Source organism: Hypanus sabinus, chromosome 1, assembly GCF_030144855.1.
Source record: "Hypanus sabinus isolate sHypSab1 chromosome 1, sHypSab1.hap1, whole genome shotgun sequence".
Classification (NCBI taxonomy): Eukaryota; Metazoa; Chordata; class Chondrichthyes; order Myliobatiformes; family Dasyatidae; genus Hypanus; species Hypanus sabinus.
This window is the reverse complement of record NC_082706.1, coordinates 169,366,510-169,391,027: the sequence shown is the minus strand read 5'-3', so window position 1 is coordinate 169,391,027 and position 24,518 is coordinate 169,366,510. Positions and strand designations below refer to the sequence as shown.

Sequence of the window (24,518 nt, the reverse complement as noted above, 5' to 3'; positions counted from 1 at the left end):
GATTGAATCTAGAAAAAAAGACTATAATAGGCAAATCATGAACTCAAGAGGTTCTGCAGATGTTGTAAGTCCAGAAAAACATAAGTAAAATATTGGATGAACTCAGCAGGTCAGGAAGCATCTACAAACAGCTGACGTTTTGGGCTAAGACCCTTCGTCATATAAGAGGGAAATAATTTTTCTCTAGAATAGGATATTGTTTAAAAATGTGGCCAATCATGTTTCTTTGCCTGGACATATGTGTTGGGTATACACGTAGAAAGTGCTTAACCCAAGCTAAACCAGGTTTTGCAACTATTTGTGAATACCAGCCCGCTCAGAAAGCAGAGCACTGATCTAAAGTCAACAGAAGTGAGAGAAACTGAGTAAAAATGTTTTGAGGGATTCTTGGGAAACAGCAGGGGAATGGGACTGACTAGATGGCTTTGCAGAGATCTGAGTGTCCCCTCAATCACAAAGACTCAATAACTTTATGAGTTAGATTAAAAAACAACTTTATACACATTATCTCTCCCAAATCCATCTTGTACCCTTCCTTTGTGTGTGACTTCTGCACACTATTTTCTTTTATTTATAAGAATTGTTCCCTCAGGAGGACCAGACAAACTGGTGGATGATTGCTCACTTTCAATGAGACTTACAGGAAGATGTTTCCTGCTTGACATTGCTGCCTGCCACACCTTCAACGGTTTGGTCAGCTGCAGGGTCATCAGTGAGGGACCACCATTCATTGCTGTGTCGCTCCCTTAGCCCCGGAACATCTCCTGATCTCCTGGTGGTGAAGCAGTGAGTGTAAATGCTGGCAGACATCAATGAAGATTTAACAGAAGCAATTTTAAAGCCGAGTGGCCAGTTTGCAGACTGCACCATCTCACGATTGGTGTCAGTAGTCTGGGCTTTCAGGTTGATGGGCAAAGCAAAGGGTATGAAAGGAAAGGCAGTTGTAGCAGCATCACTGAGAGAGGCAAGTTTGGAAGCACTGTATAGTCTTAAATGAAACAATGTTCCTCTGGACCAAGGTGCACAACACAGTAAATATAACTCACATACCACACATAAAGTAATATTACCACAAATAAATTAACATATAACAAAATATACTTCAGAAGTGCCACAGTTGGTGCAATGCCATTACAACTTGGGGTGTCAGAGTTCAATTCTGGCATCCTCTGTGAGGAGTTTGTAGGTCCTCCCTGTGGAATATGCAGGATTTCTCCAGATGCTCCAGTTTCCTCCCACAGTTGGTAGGTTAATCGCTCATTGCAAATTGCCCCGTAATTGGGATAGGGTTAAATCAGGAGTTACTGGTGGCCAGGTTCAAAGGGCTAGAAAGGCTTTTTCTGTGCTGTATCTCTAAATTAAATAAAATAAAAAGCAAACAAAGATAGATATGGTGCATTTATAAAACAAGTTAAAAAGTGAACAGTATAATGCTACTGGCATTTCATATGCGATGAGACTTGGGTGATGGAAGGGAGTTCAGTAGTCTCACAGCCTCGGGAAAGAAGCTATTTCCCACCCTCACAATCCTTGTTTTAATGCTATGGTAGAGCTTCAAAGAAATTGCGGACAGATGGAAGAGTTTCTTGATAATGCTAAGGGGCTTGCATGTGCACTGCTCCTGATAAAATCTCAGATGGGTGGAAAAAAGGCCCCAGTGATCCTCTCAGAAGTCCCTCGTAATCCTTTGTAGGGTCTTCAGGGCAGACACCTTGCAACTCCCATACCAGATGGTGATGTTGCTGATCAGGACACTCTCAATGGAGATCCTGTAAAAATTGGTTAGAACACAGTGGGAGGAGGGAAGCCTTGCTCGCCTCAATCTCCTCAGGTCGCGGAGACTCTGAGTACCACGGCTCCCTCAAAGCCTCTTCCATCAATGAAATCCAGAGGCATAGTCACAAACTGATGAGTTTTGGTGGTAAAGTCAGAAATACTCTGAATAACAGCTACAACGGAAACTGAGATTTCCTTCTTCGGATTACTAATGCTGTAAGTTTTTCCATGGAGCTAAGTACCCCTTTCATATCAAAAAGATTGGGGTTCAAGGTCCACAGACATCCTTGTGTATATTTGGAACTGGGCTCTCCAATTTCCTAACCATTCCATGCAGGCTTTCCAGGAAGAAGGATAGAACCCCAAGTATCTCTACCTGGATAAGCATCAGGTATCCTGTCAACAGGTGGCTAAATGGATATCACCATTTCAGCACTCTGGAGCAGAACTGGTGTTTGACTTGGCCTTGCAGTTAACTGGTGTGTAAGCTAATCCCGCCCCCCAGTTTTGTCATTGGCTACTCATGTATAGTGACTCAGTGCTTCCATGTCCTGAGTCTAAATTGCCCCCTCAACCATACAAAGCGAAGTTCTGAGCAGATGGATGGCAGTGTCAGATGCAGAAGCATAGCAACATCTTCTTGAGTCCTTGGCAATTTGTCACATAAGGGTGGATTGAATTGTACTTCTTGGCACTCTTTAAATTGAGAGTGGCACAATGCCATGGTGGTATGATTCAGGGGCAGGTAAGAGAGCATCAATAAATCATCTGAATCTTATGAAGCTGAAGAGTGTGTAGGATTAGAAGGAAGTGGTGGTGTAAACAAGGAGGATTAGAACTGAGCAAGTTGACATCCTCACTGATTTTAGTCATAAGCTCTGTGACCACTAGCCCATGATGGTGAACATCTTCTCTTCAAAGCAAATTAATCAGTAAGGACCCTCTCCTGATTGTGTGCCATCTTTAGCAAGGGAAAGGGAAGAGTGAGAGTGTATTACAATCTGTTTTTGTTATGTATCTGTCAGTTGAAGATATATGTAAAGTGTCAGTTGGATGCATGAATGTTGAAGTAGTGTATGAGTATATAGAACATAAAACTGTACAGGCTACAATGTTGTGCCAAACTTATGACCTACTCTACAATCAACCCTTCCCTTCTACATAGCTCTCCATGTTTCTATCATCCATTTGCCTGTCCAAGAGTTTAATAAATGTCCATAATGCATCTGCCTCTACCATGAACCCTGGCAGAGAGTTCCATGCACCCACCACTCTATGTAAAAAACTTACCTGTAACCCACCCCCATACTTTCCAACAATCATCTTAAAGTTATGCCCCATCATATTTTTGTCCTGGGAAAAAAAGTTTCTGACTCTCCACTCAATCTATGCCTCTTATCATCTGATACAACTTTATCAAGTCACTCCTCATCCTCCTTTGCTCCAAAGAAAAAGACCTAGCTCACTCAACCCATCTCATGTATGTAGGGGGCATATGAATACTTAGTGAAGCATTGATTGTTAGATTTATGAAGTGAGTGTAATGCAAGGCGTAAAGTATAAGTGCAGTTCTGCATTTGTTGGTGATGGCTTTGTTGTTGCTTAAATTGATGTATAAGGTGATTCAATTCCTTGCAATACTGGGACTACCATCTAAAGCCATTGTACTGGCCACAAGGAATATCCTGCAATCTGAAGACTCCCTGGGCCCATATATGAGAGTCCATGTTTACCAGCAAGATCTTTACAGGTGAGAGACTAGAGCAGGATATTCATTTCCATGTTGGTCTTGACATTCTTCTAAATAATACTCTAAATGACATGACAACTTCTAGCAGAGAAAGATTAAGTGATCCCCTAGGTCCACTGGCACAGGTCAGTGTCAGCTGGTGTACTGCAATAATGTGGAAATGACTATGACTGATGTAATTAAATCAGACACATCCTTGCAGGAAAATCCGATGCCATTGGCACAGTTAAAAACTGATATGTTTCCTTTACAATGCCATCATTTGCACATTTCAATGTACAAACGTTTGTACAATGAATTTCTTAATGCATTGATTTTCAGATGAAACAGAAAACCAAACCCTCAGATAGCCTGTTTGGAAGATTCCACAACACTACTGTTATTGATATAAAACCAGGAAATGATTTGATTCCACAAGATTATTTCAGGAAGAGCAGGGAATTTGCCTAGTGTTGTGGCCACCATTCGATCCTCGATCAGATCTGCATAAACAGATAAACTTGTCACATACTTTAAAGTACCATTTTTGGAAACCTGCAGTGTATAAGTTTGTTACATCGTTTGCTTATCCAACACTGACAGAAAATACAGTAAAGCAAAAACACGCAGATTATTACCATTAAAACAACTTCAGAAAACTCTATATAAATTAACAACACACACAAAATGCTGGTAGACCACAGCAGGCTAGGCAGCATCTATAGGGAGAAGTGCTGTTGATGTTTCGGGCCGAGACCCTTCATCAGGACTATAGCAATATCAGAACATCCTTGTACCGTAGTCACTGGCCTCCTCATTTTCAGGTACCACTGGACAGTTGGCCGTACAAGATGTCCTTGGGCAGTCTTCCATCAGGCATTCTGACAGCATGGCCTGCCCAGCACAGTTGGGCTGACATCTCCAAGGTTGAAATTGCTGGCATTCCGGCTTGAGAGAGGACCTCGGTATAGGAGACCTTGTCTCGCCAGGTGATCTTCATCAGAGAACGTAGGTGACGCTGCTGCAGTTGGTCAAGCTGGTGTAAGTGACTCTGATATGGGCACCATGTCTCACATTTGTATAGCAAAGCTGATATGACAACGGCCCTGTATACCTTGCCCTTGGTGGCCAACCTGATATTCTGTGACCAAACTCGATCTTTTAGCTGACCAAAGGCAAAGCAGGCTTTTCTGGTTCTTGACTCGATCTCTACATCCAGAGAAGCTGAGGATATTATTATGCCGCCCAGGTAACAAAACTTGTTGACAGCATTGAGACGAGTGTCATCAATGAGGACAGTTGGTTCTTCGTAGCTTGAGCCAGGAGTTGGTTGGTACAAAACTTCCATCTTTTTCAGGCTGATTGTCAGTCCGAGGCTTTTGGCTGCACTGGCAAAGCGACTGGTGATCTCCTGTAAGTCTTCGAGAGAGTGGACAACCAGTGCACAGTCATCAGCAAACCGTAGCTCATGTGCCACAATGCCCCTGACTTTTGTTTTTGCTCTCAGTCTTGTGAGGTTGAGGAGCCCGACATCAGCCCTCATTTGTAGGAAGACCCTTGACTTCAGATCTGATGTGACCTCCCGAAGAACAGCAGCGAAGAATAGTCCAAACAGAGTAGGAGCCAAAACACAACCTTGTTTTACACCGTTGCTGATGGGAAATGGGCCTGACAACTCATCACACATGTTGATAGGGTCTTCCATGCCTCCGTGGAACTGACGGAACTGAAGGTTGCTAGTTCGAGCCTTGGCTGAGGCTTGTGTGTGTGTCCTTGAGCAAGGCACTTAACCACACATTGCTCTGCGATGACACCGGTGCCAAGCTGTATGGGTCCTAATGCCCTTCCCTTGGACAACATTGGTAGTGTGGAGAGGGGAGACCTGCAGTTTGGGCAACTGCCAGTCTTCCATAAAAAAAAACCTTGCCCAGGCTTGCGCCCTGGAAACTTTCCAAGGCCCAAATCCATGGTCTATCGAGACTAACGGAGGCCTACTACAATTACACCCATTTTAGTGTTAATTGATTTTATTGTTTATCTTTAACAATGATGGATACCCAAATTATTTTTGTTACTGATGTACCTCAATAATTATGGAAGATACCTAACAGACAAATAAGCTATGATTTTTAAATACTTTGATTAAACTATTTGGAGATGAAATATGTAGTTGACAATACACAAAACCAGTGAGAAACTGAATACCTGCAAAGCTGAAGCTACCTTCATTAGATCGTCAGCTTCTTTACTCTTATGGTCTTGACTTAATTAACCTCTAAGAAGTGCATTAACTGCCTTTGGCTCCTTCCACACTATCCACTTCTATAACAAATGATTCCTTCCACTTTCACAGAATTGACTGGTTTCAACCTGTTTCTTTTGTTTTTTTAACTGTGATCATGCTTTCATCATCTCAAGGCCCAAGCCCTAGATGTGGAAATTCACCTTTTGTTTTGGTGTGCTAGAGGCATTGCATTTAATGTGATGGTCAAATATTGATCTCCATCAGTTTAGAAATAATCTTAGTTTTGATAGAAACAGTAGCATGATGGTTTACCCTTTGAACCAAGAGCTAGAACAGAACCTATATGGCTTCCAGTGGGATCAGACTCAATTTATTGAAGCTGCACATTTATCTGGGAAGGGTATTGGCCCTTAAAGCCACAGTGCCTCTGAAGATCCTGTGCTGGCCTCCTTCCAGTGATTTCCAAACCACCAGGCATTTGCAGTCATTGAAATAGTGGTACCTCCTGTAGTAAACTTCATCGCTGAACAAGTGCATTAACAGGTAAATACTGAAAATGAAACCCAGCCTTGAAGTCTGAATGCACTGTATGGACTTTGGAAAGGATTGAGTAGCTGCAGACAGTTCTGTGGGTGCCCAGTCAAGTCACTTCAGGATAGGCACGTCTTCTATAAAATGCAGTAAAATTGCACATTGTACTTCCAGTTGCGAAGTGAGTGGTTGCATCCAAAAGCTCAATTTATGCTGACAAAGGAGGCATTGTGGAGCACACAGCTGGTTACGTCTTCAAATGTGTAACTGCTATGAGAAAAATATCAAAAACACATGGGTGTGCGTGTCACATGGATGTCTGAGTAAATATTCAACCCAGGTAATCATAAACCACTGGGATGACAACTCTCATACTTCCTTCCTGCTCTCCTCTGCACAAGATTACAAAAGAATTCTCTTGGTTTGAGTATCCATTTGCTTGCTGCATTCTTTCAACACACACTTTCTCACTCAGTACTTCTATATTCCATCACTGTATTGTTTACATTTTGCAATTCGATTGTTTTCTCTGGAACTCTATTAAAGACCATAAAACCATTCGACATAGGAGCTGAATTAGGCCATTTAGCCTATTGAGTCTGCTCCACCATTTCATCATGGCTGATTTATTATTCCTCTTAACTCCATTCTCCTGCCTTCTCTTGTTAACCTTTGATGCCCTTACTAATCAGCATCCTATCAATCTCCACTATAAGTATACCCACACAGCTGTCCGTGACACAGATTCACCACCTTTGGCTAAAGAAGTTCTTTCTCATATCTGTTCTAAAGGGATGAGCTTTGTGCCCTCTGGTCCTAGACCATAGGAAACATGCTCTTCACATCCACTCTATCTAGGCCTATTTGATTGATTTCAATGAGATCCCAACTCATTCTTCTAAACTCCAATAAATATAGACCCAGAGCCACCAAACACTTCTCAAACATTAACTTGTTCATTCCTGAGATTATTCTTTTGAATGTAAAGGCTCAGCATTACATCCTCGCTTTTATATTGTAATCCTCTTGAAATGAAAGCTAACATTGTAATTGCCTTTCTTACCAACAATTCAACCTGCAAATTAAACTTTAGGAAATCCTGTACAAGATCTCTCAAGTCCCTTTGCACCTCTAATTTCTGAATTTTCTTCCCATTTATAAAATAGTATACACTGTTATTACATCTACCAAAGTGCACGACCATACACTTCCCTACACTATATTTGATCTGCGGCTTTTGCTCATTCTTCTAATCTGTCTAACTTCTTCTGCAGACCCTCTGCTTCCTCAACACTACCCAACACTCCATCTATTTTTGTATCATCTGTAAACTTGGTCCCAAAGCCATCAATTCTGTAATCCAAACAACTGACATATAACATGAAAAAGAAGTGGTTCCAACACCAACCCTAGTGGAATGCCACTAGTCACTGGCAGCCAATCAGAAAAGGCTCCTTTTATCCTCACTCTTTGTTCCTGCCAGTCAGCCAATCTTCTATACATGCCAGTATCTTTCCTGTAAAACCATAGACACTTATAATGCTTAGCAGCCTCATGTGAAGCACCTTGTCAAAGGCCTTCTTAAAATCCATGTAAAAAAACACCCACTGACTCTCCTTAGTCTATTCTACCTATTGAATTCAATGAATTCAATTCATTCAATTCAATTCACTCAATGAATTCCAACAGATCTGTCAGGCAAAATTTTTCCTTAAGGAATACATTCGGCCTATTTTATCATATGGCTTCAAGTACCCCAAAATCTCATCATCAATAGTTGATTCGAATATTTCACCAACCACTGAAGTCAAGTGAACTGGCCTATTACTTCCTGTCTTTTGCCTCTCTCTCTTCCTAAACAGTGGAGTGACATTTGTCATTTTCCAGTCCCCTGGAACTATTCCAGGTTCTAATGATTCTTTATATAATGCCTCCACTATCAGAACCCTGGGATGTAGTCCGTCCAGTCAAGGTGACTTATCCACCTGAAGACCTTTCAGTTTGCCTAGCATCTTCTCCTTAAAAAAACAACTACACTCATTTCTGCCCTATCTCTCTTGAACAGTGAAAACTGATGCAGCATATTCATACAGTTCATCAGCCAATGTTTTAGGTTCCTTATTATTATGCTTCCAGTAGTTCAATGTCCACTCTTACCTCTCCCTTACATCTTTCATAACTGAAAACACTTCATATTTCCTCTTTCATCACCTTACTAATTGTCTTCAATTGGTTTTTAAAAGCTTCTCAATCCTCTAGCTGCCTGATAATTTTTGCAATATTGTTTGCCTTCTCTTCTGCTTTTAAGCTGCCTTTGAACTTCCTTGTCAGCCACGTCTAATCCTCCCTTAAAATGCTTCTCCCTTTTTGGGATGAAATGATTCTGTGCCTTCTGAATTACCCCCAGATACAAATGCCCTTAGATTTTAAAGTATTTTCAGTTAAATGGTTACAGCTAATATCTCCAGCAGAAATATGTGGTAATTTGGGATGATTATTTCAAGTGCATATCTAATCATCAGGGAAAAGGGTATGGTAAGTGCTTACTTGTGAAAGTGAAGCTAAAACATATAGTAGCAAGAAGAAAGGAGACCTGCTGAACTGAGAGTAGTGCCATAGTTGCAGATAATGATTACCTCCTAGCATGACGATTAGGACAAATGTTCAAAACTAAGTGATATTCTTTACAATTATATAACTAGGTGATAGCGAATTAACACTTCAGAACATTAAAGATAAAGGGGTGTGTACTGTTATTGCCGAGCTTAAGTAACAGACAAAAGGGAGAGGAAGGGAACCAAAATGTTGTGAACAGTTAAGTACCATATCCCACCCTTTCCAATGTTGTTGAAGGCAATAAAGGTGAGTCACTGTTTCCTTCAAGAATGCAAACACACAGCAAGTCTGGGATGCTCTCCATCTTTCAAAATCTTTGACAGCAGAAAATTTCACTGGGCAGATAGAGATGTTTTGTTGGTGGACTGGACATAAATGCTGCCTCAGCCAATTAAAATTTCAATATTTCCAGTGGAATCCTCCCTTCCAATCATCTACTTACAGCAAATCCTGAATCTTAAGTGGCAATCTGAATCCAGATAGACAACAAAGATGCAGGTTCAAAGTAAATTTATTGTCAAATACATGTCTGTTTTCATATATTACCTTGAGATTTATTTGCTTGCAGGCATTTACAGAAAATAAAAGAAATATAATAGAATTTTATAGATAAACCTACGGAGTCTAATGGAAGTCAAGTAGGATGCTTGTAGAAAGCACAGTGCTTGACTTATAGCACAGTAAATGGGGCCAGAAGATACTAAGACAAATGGAAATACTGTATTGCATGATTATATGAGGTTTACATCTAATTCTATGGATATAATTTTGATTTTATATTGACTTTTTCTGTAACCTTACAAGTTCCTCTCCAGGAAAATAAATCGGAAAATTACTTTATCCCAATGTTGTTTTAGTGTTTATATTGATAGATAAATATCTAGCATAAATATTGTTATAAACAGCAGAAATTTAATAATAATGTACTTAAAATTCTATTCTATTTATATACATTACTTTAAAGGTACAAGGTGTACAAGAGTATATTCACTTTTTATTACAGTTATTTTCTTTGGTTTAGCATTTAGTAATGAAATTTATGTATACTATACAATACTTAGTTACATTTCTCCTAAGTAATACTAACCTTCAAAACCCACTATGGTGGTTTGATTCCAATATACAGGGAGCAAGCTGAAATGGAAAACTGGATAGAAAAGCTTAACAACTCTTTCTAAATTTACTACCACAGAATAGTTTGTTGGTTGAAATAATATTAAGATGTGATATTTGGAATTTACAACTGCATATGGCATTCATTCATTGGAGAACAGTGCATGGAACTTGATAGTATTTGTTTAGGTATCTGATGCACCATCAATAACTCTCGGAGATGGGAGGCGAATGATAGGCTTTTATTAGCAACAGACCATCACAAAACATCCTGGAGACTGAGGGAGGAGCAGTGCCTCCAATCACCTTTATACAGGGGTCTGTGGGAGGAGCCACAGGAGCAGTCAGCAGGGGGGCGTGTCCAGACAGGTATATGTAGTTCTCCACAGTATCTATTTTATCCTTGGGTGGCTTTTAGGTATCTTTTAGAAAATAGAGGACAGAACTGTTGATGTTTCTTGCTATTTAACACCCACATGGGAGTGAGCTATCAATCCTGACAGTTTCTTTAGAGATATTGGCAAAGCTTTGTTTTTTTTTGTTGTTATAATGTTGTGCAATACCTTTCTTCCTTTTACTCTCAGTCTTGCCTCTTTTACTCCAGACTTTATCAAATTTATTTCAGGCCTGACATGTCCTGTTCACTTTATGTGCAGCAATCTCCCTCTACAATCAATTTTCAAATAGTAATAACAAAATATAAATCAAAGTATTTAACTGAAAACAATGTCCAACAAAATACTGACAAATGTTATGGAACTGGTAGAAAACAAGAAATAAGGCCTTCTCACTACTGTGACGGAACTGCATTTATATATTCCTTGCAGTCCAAAACTGTAAACCTTGATTTTTCACATTAGTAGGTGTAAAAAAAATCGTAGATTTTTAAAAAACTTATTTAGACTGTAGCCATTAGAAATAGGTAAACATAAAGATATATTTCTATTAATATAGTTAGCATAACTTGCATATATGCAACTGTGTGACTTTGAGCAAGTTTGATTTTTTTGCTCTATTTAATATTACAAATTGGCAAAGCAAGCAGTAGGATTATTCATTCATACTACACAAGACAAGTAGCATTTATTTATTTAGAGATACAGTACAGAGCGCGCCTTTCCAGCCACATCACCCAGCAACCCAGCTGTTTACCCCTAGCCTAAACACAGGACAATTTACAATGAACAATTAACCTACTAACCAGTACACCTTTGGAATGTGGGAGGAATGTTTCTTTAGGAAGCTTTCTAATGTTCCAAGCCTTTTCTATGCTTTTACACTGGAGATTGTAACAGTCATAAGAAGATCTGCAAATGTCTGAGTCTGGAAACTCAGGCAATTATAGTTATGGAGTCATAGAGATGTAAAGCATAGAAATTGACCATATGGCCCACCACATTCGCACCAACCACAGGTTAACAGTCTGCACTAGTTACATTCCCCAGAACTTGGCTCATGTGCCTAAGCATTTAAAGTGTTAATCTAGAGACTTTGCACCCTTCTTTAACCCTACTTCTGGGCAGTGAACTCACTTCAAGTTGAAGTTCAAGTGCATTTATTATCAAAGGATATATGTATCATACAATCTTGAGATTTGCTTGCTCACCGGTAGCCATAAAGCAAGAAACCCGAAAAAAACCCAATTAAAAAAAATTAAAGACCAACACTCGATGTGCAGGAGAAAGAAGAAGAAAACAAATCATGCAAACAATCGAAGCAAACAACAGCATTCTGAACCAAAAGTGAGTCCTCAGATCTGAACCCAGACATCCCACCCTGGAAAAACTTATTTCAAGGAGGTAGCACCACCAGCCCAACCCCCGCAACCCCATATCCCCCCCCCCCCCCCCGTTGACCTCCAAGGGTGTATGTATACAGGACATTTGATTATGAAAGGACACAACACTTTATCTGATCACATATTGAAACTATTTACACACACACACACACACTCACTATATTCCTTGTTGAGCATTTTGTTGGCAGTCTCCTCAATGCTAATTGCTAAATGCTAATGCAAATAGCTTTTCTATTTCTTTTGCAAACTTTCCTTGTACTGTGATGTGGCATGCTTGGCAGATTTAGGGATTTTGGCCTCATCAAGTAGGACATCAATAGAGTAGCTCCTTAGCAGCTAGCCAGCTAGTTTAAATAACATTAGCTATGCTAATGAATGAATGACACCTGTTAAACTCACCTCAACATGTCTTTTACAGTTATTTAACCCACCATGGGCAATAGAAAAGTCTCTGTTGCAAACAGTGCAGCAAGCAATACTGTCATTATTTTTGACCCCTATTAGGCAGGGGTACACTTTAGTGTAGTCTGGGATGAAGTACATTTTATATTTTCTTTTTTTTGGAACACTCTGCCATGGTGCAGCAGGACACTAAACTGAACTGATGGACAATGAAAGAGAGAGAGAGAGAGGTCGACTGTAAAGCCCGCCCACAGAGAAAACTGATAGGACTACCTAGCACAAAGAGAGACCAATCAGGATGCTCTGTCTGTCACCCTCTTGCTATGTCTGTCATTCTCTCTCTCTCTCTCGCTCACTCTAAAAAAAAATTGATTTCTGGGATATTGTATATAATTTGCGGGCATCAGGGCATTATTAATATGTAGGAGACTCCCAGAACTTCTGGGAGAGGAATGGGATGTCTGTGAACCTCGAGCAGCCTAGAGTAGGCCCAAAGCCTTGCTTATCAATTCACCATGTTAGCAGGCATGGAGCACAGCAGCCGGGGCAGTCTTCACAGCCTCAGTGCCATGCAGATGACCATTGAGGAGAACGAGTGAAATCAGCATTCACCCCGACTGACACCCATCCTTTCAGTCTATTTGGACTGGTGTTTAAATTGACCCAACAACAGGACAACAAAAGGCTTCAGCGCCCTAGAGAGAGGAGTGAAGATCGCAGAGAGTGGGCTAAATCAGCTCTCGTCTCCGATCTGGGACAGCGATTAACTGTGCATTGTACCACACACGAGGACCTGGGCACCGCCTGCGAAAGGCACCTTGCACTAGGTCCAGGCACCACTGCTCTGGAAGGTCCTAAGGCCAGATCACACTGCCCAGCAACTTGCTCCGGCTCCAGATTTCATCGCCCAGCCTGAAACCGCGCTCAAGCTCTTCAAACCAGCTCAGTGCCCAGATTGATCCAACCTCGCACCCAGGCCAGTTGAACAAGCATCAGAACTTGTCTGCCCAGGCCCTCTATTCTTTTGGCTCCCAGAGCAATCCAACCTCATTTCTGGGCCAGCTGTACTGGCATCAGACCTGCATCTGCATCGATTCATCCCCCGAACTCGCCTCATCATTGCTTACCCCTTCACTGTTTGTGGCACTAATTGAACATAATTTTTCCTCAGAAAAGGTATTTTTTGTGATGTTTTTACCACCTTACCACCCTATGGGTGAAAACAATGCCTCCCATATTCCTCTCGCATTTCTTCCACCATTTCTCAAACAGGTGTCATCCTACTGATTTGTTGACCCCTAATATGTGTAATCCTGATCTGTTTACTGCGAGAATGTTTCCTGCGGTATACCTCACCTCTACCACTCATTAGTATTTTCCTTAAGCATGGAGAACACATTCGGTTTCTAAGTTCAAATTAAGAATCATTCATTCATTCAAGCAATGTGAAGAAAAATAATTTTAAGTTGGTGCAAAAATCCTTAAAAGTTTTATGTAATAAAAATAAATGTATGTAAAGCACAATGAAATGAAAAACCCCAAGGCAGAAACATGAAAAGGAGCTTGTGAACAGCAGTATTTCCTGTTACATGGCTTGTGAAGAAGCTTCATGGGAAGCAGACAGAACATTGTGATTAAAAATGTAGTGAATTCTCTACACACCACAGCAATGAGCAGATAGCAGCTGGTGTTGTTATGAAGCAATAGTGTGCTTTCCTAGTTTGCAAGAGAATGAGTTAGGCTGAATGAAATGAACAGGAGATAGATGTTATTTTAGAAACATTAATTGCATGGTATTAGACAGAACTTACAATGTGAAAATGGCACAATTAGTCCATGTTATTTACCTTCCAAGTGAACTGTGGACCCACGCAAATGAAAGCTCTTTTCCATTTTTCACGGTTTATCTGTCCTTCAGCCAACTTTATAAAGCTAATAATAATAAGTATCTATTGGGCCTGAAATTCTAGTATGAACCCAACTCAGTTTCTTCACAGTGTTGCAAACCAAGCTGAGATTCTCCCTAGCAGTTTCCAAATGGCTTTGCCTTGGACTGGGGCTTTTAGCCCAAGCCATGGAGAAAGAAATAGTGATAGGACAAAATTTCCACATCAGGATTTCCTTCCACATGGGACCCTCAGGAGCCTGGAAGAGCAATGTTGGTTCATACAGTAGGTATATCCCTTTATCTGGTGGAAATACAATTGTAGTGAGATCGTATTTCCTGCCGAAAGGAGATCATCCAGGTTCACTTACCTAAACTAGAATTATCAGCTCATTACAAATAAAACCAAAAGGGACAATCCAGTCACCATAGCAGACCACACAGCATGTGTTGGACTGATGGGTGGTTCAGATAAACCTCAAGTGATGATCAATAGATATCGAGAGGAGATAGAATCCTACTGTAACCGTTGATGTTGAATTGCTTTGTGATTTTGGAGCCAAATATATTCAAACATTATTGTCTAATTTCACCCGCATAGCTTAGCGTGTGAGTATCCTTTTCAGATACCTTGATCAACCAATTTTACAATCAAAGAGATAATTTTGTGAAGTAGATAAAATGCCAGTTTATTTTTATTTGCCAGGAGTGCTTTTTATTGAAAAGTTCACAAAATTAACTTACAATGCTGATATACATTTTAATTACACAGTGCTTATGGGAAAATGCAATGACAGCAGTACGAAAAATGATGAAAATAATGAGGTTTAAAACTCAACATCTGAAACATGATCCCAGGATGGCGAGGAAATTACAAATACATTAACTATCCTAATTTTTCAAAGCCCTTAAGATGCAGGATTTCTTTCTTTGGTTAGGAAGTTAGAACTATCACTATGATTTAAGAAGGATGTGAGAAGAGAATCAGGTATATACTGATTGGTTGGTTTCAATCAATCCTGGGGGTAGTGCTAAATGATTTGGACTAAAACAATTGCTCAAAGAAAGTGCATGAATTTTTGAAAAGTGTGTTTTAGCTAACTATCACTCAGGATATCCTCACTTCTCACGGCTACCATCAAAGAGGAGGTACAGGACTCTGAAGACACAAACTCAAAGTTTCAGGAATAGTTTCTTCCCCTCCGCCGCCAGGTTTCTGAATAGATAATGAACCCATGAACACTAACACAATATATTTTTCCTCTTTTTTTGTTCTCTTTTTGCACTACTTACTTAATTTAAAAATGTATATATATATATATATTTCTTACTATAATTTATAGTTTAAAAAATTATTATGCATTGCAATGTATTGCTGCCTTAAAACAACAAATTTCATGACACGCGTCAGTGATATTCAACCTGATTCTGAAATAATCCTATAAAGTTTCTTTGAGGAGGTTACCAGGAGAGTTGATGAAGGAAAGTCAACGGATGTTGTCTAAGTGGACTTTTGCAAGGCTTTTGCCAAAGATCCACATGGTAGGCAGGTCAAGAGGTTTAGTCATTTGGCATTCAGGATTGTACTTGATAATTGGGTTCACAGGAGAAGTCAATTTGGTAGTAGAGGGAAGCCTAGGATATAGCGATCAGTGTTGCTTCTGTTGTTGTTTGTTATTAATATTAACAACATGGATGACAATGTGGTAAACTGGATCAGCAAATTTGCAGCTGACACCAAGACTGGGGGCACAGTGGACAGCGAGAAAAGCTATCAAAGCTTGCAGCATTTTTGGGACAAGCAGGGAAAATGGGCTGAAAAATGGCAGATGGAATTTAATGCAGGCAAGTGTGGGGTGTTGCACTGTGGAAGGACAGACCAAGTTAGGACTTGCACAGTGAATAGTAGGGCACTGAGGAAATGGTAGAACAGAGGCATCTTGGAGTTCAGATCAACAATTCATTTAAGTGGCATCACAAGTAGATAGTGTCGTAAAGAGAGCTTTTGGCACATTGGCCTTCATGAATCTAAGTTCAGCAGATTTTGAGATTCTGGACACCTACCTACAGGAAAGAAACAATAAGATTGAAAGAGTGCAGAGAAAATTTTCACAGATGTTGCCGGGACTTAAGGACCTGGATTATAGGGATGGATTGAATAGGTTAGGACTTCCTTCCCTGGAGCATAGAAGAATGAGGGGAGCTTTGATAGAAGTATACAGAATTATGAGGAGAAAAGATCAAGTTAATTCAAGCAGATTTTTTTCACTGAGGTTGGTTGAAACTAGAACTAGAGTTTGTAGGTTAAGGGTGAAAGGGGAGATATTTAACAGAAACCTGAGGGGAAACCTTCATTCAGAGGGGTGGTGCGAGTTACAGCATGATAACAGGTCCAACAAGCCCAATTACACCTTTGTGACCAATTAAGTTACTAATCCAAACGTCTTTGGAGCAGAGGAGCAAACCAGACACGGTCATGGGGAGAACTTCTAACCACTTTACAGCTAGTGGCAGGAATTGAACCTGACTGCTAGCATGGTAAATGCTAACTGTGCTGCCTCAAAGACTGTGGAACAAGTTGCTAGAGGAAGGGTTGGTTGTGGGTTTGATTCCAACATTTAAGAGAAGATTGGATAAACACATGGACAGGAAGGGTATGAAGGGCTATGGTGCAGTTATGGGTCAATGAGATTAGGCAGAAAACAGCTTGACACAGACTAGATGGGTGAAGTGCCCATTTATGTGCTGTAGTGCACTGTGACTCTATGATTCTATTCCAATAATGGATTAGTGCAATAGATCACAAAAATTGCATACAAATCTGTGCCTATGAATATTGCCTCTACATTAAGGATTAGTAAGAGAAGTGAGAGTACAGAGCAAGGAACCTTAAGAAAAAGTCAATAATTGAGCAGTTGAAGATGCAGAAGAATAATTACATTTCTGATATGGAGGAAATGAAAATTGGTGTCCCATAAGTAGTTGAACCGCAGCCTAACCTGTTTATCAGATATATTTTAATGACCCAGATGAGACCACATCTAGATTAATGTGTACAACATTGTGTCTTTATTTAAGGAAGGGTATTAAAATGTTCAGTTTAGTTCAGAGAATGCTTACAGGACTAATATCTTGTATGGATATGTTACCTTATTGAGAAATGTAGAATAGGGAAGGATTGTACCAGGTGAAGTTTACATGAATTAGTGAGAACTTGATTGAATCCTAAGAGTGGATGTGGTAAGGATGTTTCCTAAAGAGTTTAAAACCAGGCATCACCGCTGAAAATAGGGTGATATACTTACTGTAAGAGTAAATGTTTTGTTTCAGAGAGTCAACGCTCTTCCTCAAAAAAGATTTGAAAGTTTGTAAAACAAGGACAGATAGATGCTTGATAAGCTAATGGAAGAAAGGAAATCGTGGATAAATGGGAATCCAGAGTTAAGGTTACACTCAGATCAGCCATGACCTTACTAAATGGCAGAATAGGTTTGAAAGGAAAAATAGACTAGTCCTAGTTTGAAATCTTAATCAAATAAATGTAGAGGTATGGCAAGTAGATGGGAGCAGGAAGTTTCAAATGGACAGATTTCCACTGAGTGAATCAGGAACAGTAAGACATATGGTGATCAACACAGGGAATTATGAGGTTAACCCCTTTTGATCTGAGAATGACAAATCAGAATAGTTTCTTCATGGTGAACTAATCAATGTTATAAAAATTATTTAGGGATGGCACAGGAAACTGTTGTCTCCATTGGTTGAATCTAGATCAAGGAAGTGTAATGTTAAAACTGAAGCTAATCCCCCAAAGTCTGACCCTTAATCCCTATGTTCCTTTCTATATCGTTCTTATTAATGGCATTAATTGCCTCGCTTCAGATTCTCTAGCTTTTTTTTCCAACATGCGGGATCAGAGAAGGAGGGACAGCACCCAACATTCACATGCATAATCCCAGCAGCCAACGGACATCTGACTTTCCGGGTCACGACCCTTTATTTCGACTGTTGTTTCTGTTGATGTGCGTGCCACATGCTTAGACACTCTGTATCAATTGTCTACTAGAAATGGACAGTTGGCATTTTAGGGCAAGACCTAGCCTGACCCACTGAGTTTCTCCAGCAATTTTTTTAGCATTAGTACAGGAGGTATGGTTTCAGGTTAGAGATATGACTGAGATGAGGAAGAACATTAAATATAAAAATCATTCATCTTTGAAATTCTCTGTCCAGAGAGCTTGGAGAGATTGCGGAGGCATTAACAATGATCTTTCAAGAATCAATAGATTCTGACATTCTACCGGATGACTGGAAAATTGCAAATGTTACTCCACTATTTAAGAAGGGTGAGAGGCAGCAGAAGGGAAACTACAGACCTGTTAGCCTGACATCAGTGATTGGGAAGTTGTTGGAATCAATTGCTAGGGGTGAGATTACAGAGTACCTGGAGGCACATGACAAAATGGCCAAAGCCAGCATGGTTTCCTAAAAGGAAAATCCTGCCTGACTAACCTACTGAGATTTTTTGAGGAAATTACAAGCAGGTTAGACACAAAGAAGATGCAGTAGATGCGGTATACTTGGATTTTCAGAAGGCCTTTGACAAGGTGATGCATGTGAGGTTGTTTAGCAAGGTAAGAGCCCAGGGGAGTTACTAGCATGGGTGGAGCATTGGCTGATGGGCAGAAAACAGAGAGTGGGAATAAAGTGATCCTATTCTAGCTGGCTGCCAATTACCAGTGGCTGCTTTTTATGATGTATGTCAATGATTTGGACTATGGGATTAATGCATTTGTGGCTAAATTTGCCGATGATACAAAGATAGGTGGAGGAGTGGGTAGTGGGAATAGGCAAAGAAGTGAAGTACAATGTTGGAAAGTATATGGTAATGAACTTTGGTGGGCAGACTATTATTTAGATGGGGAGAAATTTCAAAATATAGAGATGCAAAGGGACTTCGGAGTCTTTGTGCAAGATACCCTAAAGGTTAACCTCCAAGTTGAGTCGGTGGTGAAGAAGGTGAATGCAATGTTGGCTTTCATTTCTACAGGTATAGAATAAAAGAGCAGAGATTAAAGCTCTATAAGGCACTCATGAGACCTTGGAGTATTGTGTGCAGTTTTAGGCTCCTTATTTTAGAAAGGATATACTGATATTGAAGACAGTTCAGAGACGATTCATGAGAATGATTCCAGGAATGAGCGGGTTACTGTATAAGGAATGTCTGGCAGCTCTGGGGCTGTATTCCCCGGAGTTCAGGAGAATGAGAGGAGATCTCATAAAAACATTCCAAATGTTATAAGCCCTGAACAGATTAGACATGACAAAGTTATTTCCCATGGTACTGGATTCTAGGACAAGGGGGCACGACTTCAGGATTGAAGGACATCCATTTTGAACACAGGTGTGGAGAAATTACTTTAGTTAGAGGGTGGTAGACCTGTGGAATTTTTTGCCATGAGCGCCTGTTGAGGCCATGTCATTGGGTGCATCTAAGGCAGAGACAGATAAATTTTTGATTAGCCAAGGCATCAAAGGGAATGGGGAGAAGGCTGGGGAGTGGGGATGACTGCAAGAATTGGATCAGCCTATGATTGAATGGCAGAGCAGACTCAATGGGCCGAATGGCCTACTTCTGCTCCTATATCTTGTGGTCTTACGTAGAGTTGTTAATAATATTCAAAACACTGATAGATTTTTGGCTGATAGGGGAATCAGCGATAATGGGGATTAGACAAAGACACAGGTTTGGTCAAATCAGCCATAATCTTATTAAACAGTGCATCAGGTTGGCTCTTGATCTTTGTTCTGCTTCATGGTTGTTGTCATCATTGGTCAACAGATGAGTTGGTGTCTTTGGTGGTAGAGGGGTCAAGATAATGTGGTGGATTTGTGATAAGTGAGCTTGTGTTTAAGATCTTTTGCATTCCTTTAAAAGCTAAACCTTTCTCATTCTGAATGTATTCACCAATATTGCACTTATTGTGGGGAAGGTGGGACTGCTCCCCAAGGAAGGGAGTGTGGGTCAATGAGGAATTAACAGACTTGCCTGAGCTAGGGACACTTAAGAATAACTTACCAGACTAATTTGGAGGGAAGCTCAGGATCTATTCAAATCATAAAAGTGTGTAGCTTTCTCGAGAATAAGAGGATTACAGCTATGATGTAATGTATTGTCTTTCTATTAATCTTGTTTGAGATTTGAATAGTAGATTTCGTGGGAGAGCGCAGCCATTTATTTTGCTGTGGTTCTGACTGGGGAAGCCCAATGTCCATTTTAATTGGGGAAGCCCAATGTCCATTCTCACTGGGGAAGCCCAATGTCCATTCTCACTGGGGAAACCCAATGTGCATTCTCACTGGGGAAGCCCAATGTCCATTCTCACTGGGGAAACCCAACATTCATTCTCACTGGGGAAATCCAATGTTCATTCTCACTGGGGAAACCCAATGTCCATTCTCACTGGGGAAGCCCAATGTTCATTCTCACTGGGGAAACCCAATGTTCATTCTCACTGGGGAAACCCAATGTCCATTCTCACTGGGGAAGCCCAATGTTCATTCTCACTGGGGAAGCCCAATGTCCATTCTCACTGGGGAAACCCAATGTCCATCCTCACTGGGGAAACCGAATGTTCATTCTCACTGGGGAAACCCAATGTCCATTCTCACTGGGGAAGCCCAACGGTCGTCCTCACTGGGGAAGCCCAATGTCCATTCTCACTGGGGAAGTCCAATGTCCATTCTCACTGGGGAAGTCCAATGTTCATTCTCACTGGGGAAACCCACTGTCCATTCTCACTGGGGAAGCCCAATGTCCATTCTCACTGGGGAAGCCCAATGTCCATTCTCACTGGGAAAGCCCAACGTCCATTCTCACTGGGGAAGCCCAAGGCCCATTCTTACTGGGGAAACCCAATGTCCATTCTCACTGGGGAAGCCCAAGGCCCATTCTTACTGGGGAAACCCAATGTCCATTCTCACTGGGGAAGCCCAATGTCCATTCTCACTGGGGAAACCCAATGTCCATTCTCACTGGGGAAATCCAATGTCCATTCTCACTGAGGAATCCCAATGTCCATTCTCACTGGGGAAACCCACTGTCCATTCTTATTGGGGAAACCCAATGTCCATTCTCATTGGGGAAACCCAGAGATAAGAGTCAGCCTTTGGGGTGAGCAAAATCTTTCTTGTTTTAGAATGGAGGGCCCTGGTTGATCGGCAGTCTCTGGCCTTGAGCACCTACAGGAAATCTGTCCATTTGTGGTAGGTTTGCTAATATTATCATTAATTATTAAATGTGATTTACTGACAGTAAACAGTGATGTTTTTCTCATTCAGTTTGACATTTCTGCAAAACGATTTGGTAGGGTGTTCAACATTTCCTTTTTACAGGATGGGTGTAAGTTTCAGTGCAACATGCACATCAGGTTACCCATAATCAGACCCACCCTACAAAGCAGTAAAGTTCCTGAGTCAGATGTCTGCATGAGGGACACAGTATTGGTTGAACAATTTTTTTTAGTTTGTACATGGAGACATACCTTACTTCTTTGTTGATTAATTTAAAGCTGGGACTGAAGTGTTGGGTTGGGTATGTAACGCTGTGCCTTCATCATGGAGAGCTAGTTTGCATCCTGCCCTTCCTCAGTCCTTCTAATAGCTGTGTTCACTTGGTCACATGGCCAGCACCGTGAAAAGAACAGACAGTGCCATAACTCCGTCTTTGGGTGGAATGGGAAAAATTAGCTCAGAAAATTATACGTAAGGGGTTTCTTCTTTCATGTTACTTGCTAAGGCTATTAAAATGGCTTCTCTGTAGTGTTATAATAAAATGGCTTCTCTGTAATGTCAACTGCTGAGGCAGTGGTTCTCTCTAGCAGCATGTTTGGGTTATAATTAGTGTTAATGGGTCTTGTATTCATTTGCTAACCAATTGGGATAGATGTTATTCTTTCTGTCTGTGTGAAAGCTGTTAGTTTGCATGGGCTTGGGGGAGAAGGCGTGAGGAGGATGAAGAGAGAAGACGTGGCTTGAGGAGGCGGTTGCCGGACCCGCTGGGCCTGGGCTCGGTGTGGGAGCCCAGAGGTCAACGACGAGCAGAGGAGGATCAGCGAAAGGTAACCCGTGAGCTCCAACATTTGTGCACTGGACATGTTTATGAGATTATTGGCACCTTTTATTTGTTTTCCTTTGCTTTTGTTTCTCTACTAACCCCATACTTAAATATAAAATCTTAATCATTTAACCGCACATTGTGGACTGAATGTTTCTTCAGGGGACACAACACACAGCATCCACCCAAACAAGAGTGCTAAAGTTTGGCCAGGGAGGGGGCGCCACCACCGAGATCATGCCACTAGAGGCAACGAGTCTTACATATCGTCATGGCTTTTGGAAACAAATAAATATGATGCCTATTGAACATTGTGTCCTGAGCAATTCCAATGCCGTCTGTCATGGTTATCCATCAGGACTGTGCTGAATTCTGTTCTGCTTTTCTTTGCCACTTAGACTAAAGAAATGCAAAATGCATTTTGATTAAAGGACTGATTATGCCTATTTTGTTTATGCAGATGTTTCGTGGGAGTCTATCAGCTGCTGCCTATAGTAATGGGAATATAGTGTTATTTACTTTCCATCACTCTCCGGAGCGGGGGGAAATCAGACAGAAAAACGTACCATGAGCAGCTACAGCAGCAACACCAGCAGAAACAACAGGCATTGGAGCCCCGGTTCCCAGCACCCTGCTGTGGCTGTGCAGAACCCGGCATCTCCTGCTGCACCGACGTCTGCCGCTTACGCATCTCCATCCGCTCCGATCCCATGGGCTGCAGGGGAGGCAAAATGTGAACAGAGCACGCTTTAGATAAACAGCATATCAAAATTATCTGCAGCACACCAGTGTAGAGTGCCTCTGCATTGTAATCTCTTTGGCTTTTAGTATTTAGTTCTAAACTAACTGGAACTACCTACCTTGAGATTCATTTTCTTGCAGGCCCCTACAGGGAAAAAGAACTATCGAATTTTACAAAAAAACTATACATAAACCAGCAAAGAGTATAAGGCAGGGAAATTTTGGTGATTCATTTTTATTGGAATGATAGGAATAACTAATCCTCAAAACTCATCAATAAGCATCAAGATCTTGGCCTCCATATCCCCTTGTGCAATTAGGTTCTTGATTATTTTGGTAGGAGAGCTCAACTAGTTCAGATTGGCAAAACCATCTCCTCTACAGACTCCATGAGCATAGTTGCACCACAAGCCCCCCTGCTTTACTCACTTTATGCCTATGACTGTGAGACAAAGACTAGCTCCAATGCCTTATTTAAGCTTACTGACTACACCATTGTTGTTGGTCAAATCAAAGGTAGTGACAAATCAGCATACAGGAGGGAGGTTGAAAATCTGCCTGAGTGGTGTCACAACAACCTCTCACTCAATGGCAGCAAGACAAAGGAGCTGATTATTGACTTCAGGAGGATGAAACGGGAGGTCTGTGAGCCAGTCTTCATCAGGGAATCAGAGGTGGAGAGAGTCAGCAACATTCAATTCCTCAGTGTTATTATTTCAAAGCATGTTAAGTACTATTACAAAGGAAGCATGGCAGCACCTCTACTTCCATAGAAGTTTGTGAAGATTCAACATGACATCTAAAACATTGACAAACTTTGAAAGATGTGTGGTGGACAGTACATTGACTGCGTCACAGCCTGAAATGGAAACACCAAAGCCCTCAAATGGAAAATCCTACAAATGGCCGTGGATATGACCCAGTTCATCATGGGTAAAACCCTCCCCACCACTGAGCACACCTACATGGAGCACAATTGCAGGAAAGCAGCATCCATCATCAAGGACCCCCACCACCCATGCCATCTCTTCTCACTGCTACTATCAGGAAGAAGGTACAGGAGCCTCAGGACCCACATCACCAGGTTCAAGAACATTTATTACTCCTCAACCATCAGGCTCTTGAATTAGAGGGGTTAACTTCACTCTCCCCATCACAGAGCTGTTACCACCACCAATGGGCTCACTTTCAAGAACTCTTCATGTCACATTCTCAATATTTATTGATTTTTTTTTCCTTTTTGTATTTGCACAGTTTGTTGTTTTCCTTTGTACATTGGCCATTTGTCCGCCCTGTTGAGCGTAGTCTTTCATTGATTCTATTGTGTTTCTTGTAGTTACTATGAATGCCTGCAAGCAAATGAATCTCAGGATTGTATACAGTGACATATATGTACTTGATATTAAACTTACTTTGAACCTTGATGTTCTCAAATGGTGAAAACTAAGTATTCAGTGCTGCTACTCTGAGAAATATTGGTCATGTTTAAATTGAATTCTTGTTGGGTTTTAACTTTATAGCTTTGCAGACATCTGTAGTAACTCATCCAATTTCTAGACAATTTTA

At 40.9% G+C, this 24,518-nt stretch overlaps 1 protein-coding gene across 1 annotated transcript in view; it reads right to left on the bottom strand.

The window, feature by feature from the left end:
• Positions 1-24,518, bottom strand: part of rgs20 (regulator of G protein signaling 20) — a 93,590-nt gene that overhangs the window by 18,644 nt on the left and 50,428 nt on the right. Inside the window, exon 2 of the mRNA XM_059951386.1 lies at positions 22,778-22,926. Coding sequence (XP_059807369.1) covers positions 22,778-22,923 — 146 coding nt within the window. The 5' untranslated portion in view covers positions 22,924-22,926. The remainder of the gene's footprint in view (positions 1-22,777; positions 22,927-24,518) is intronic.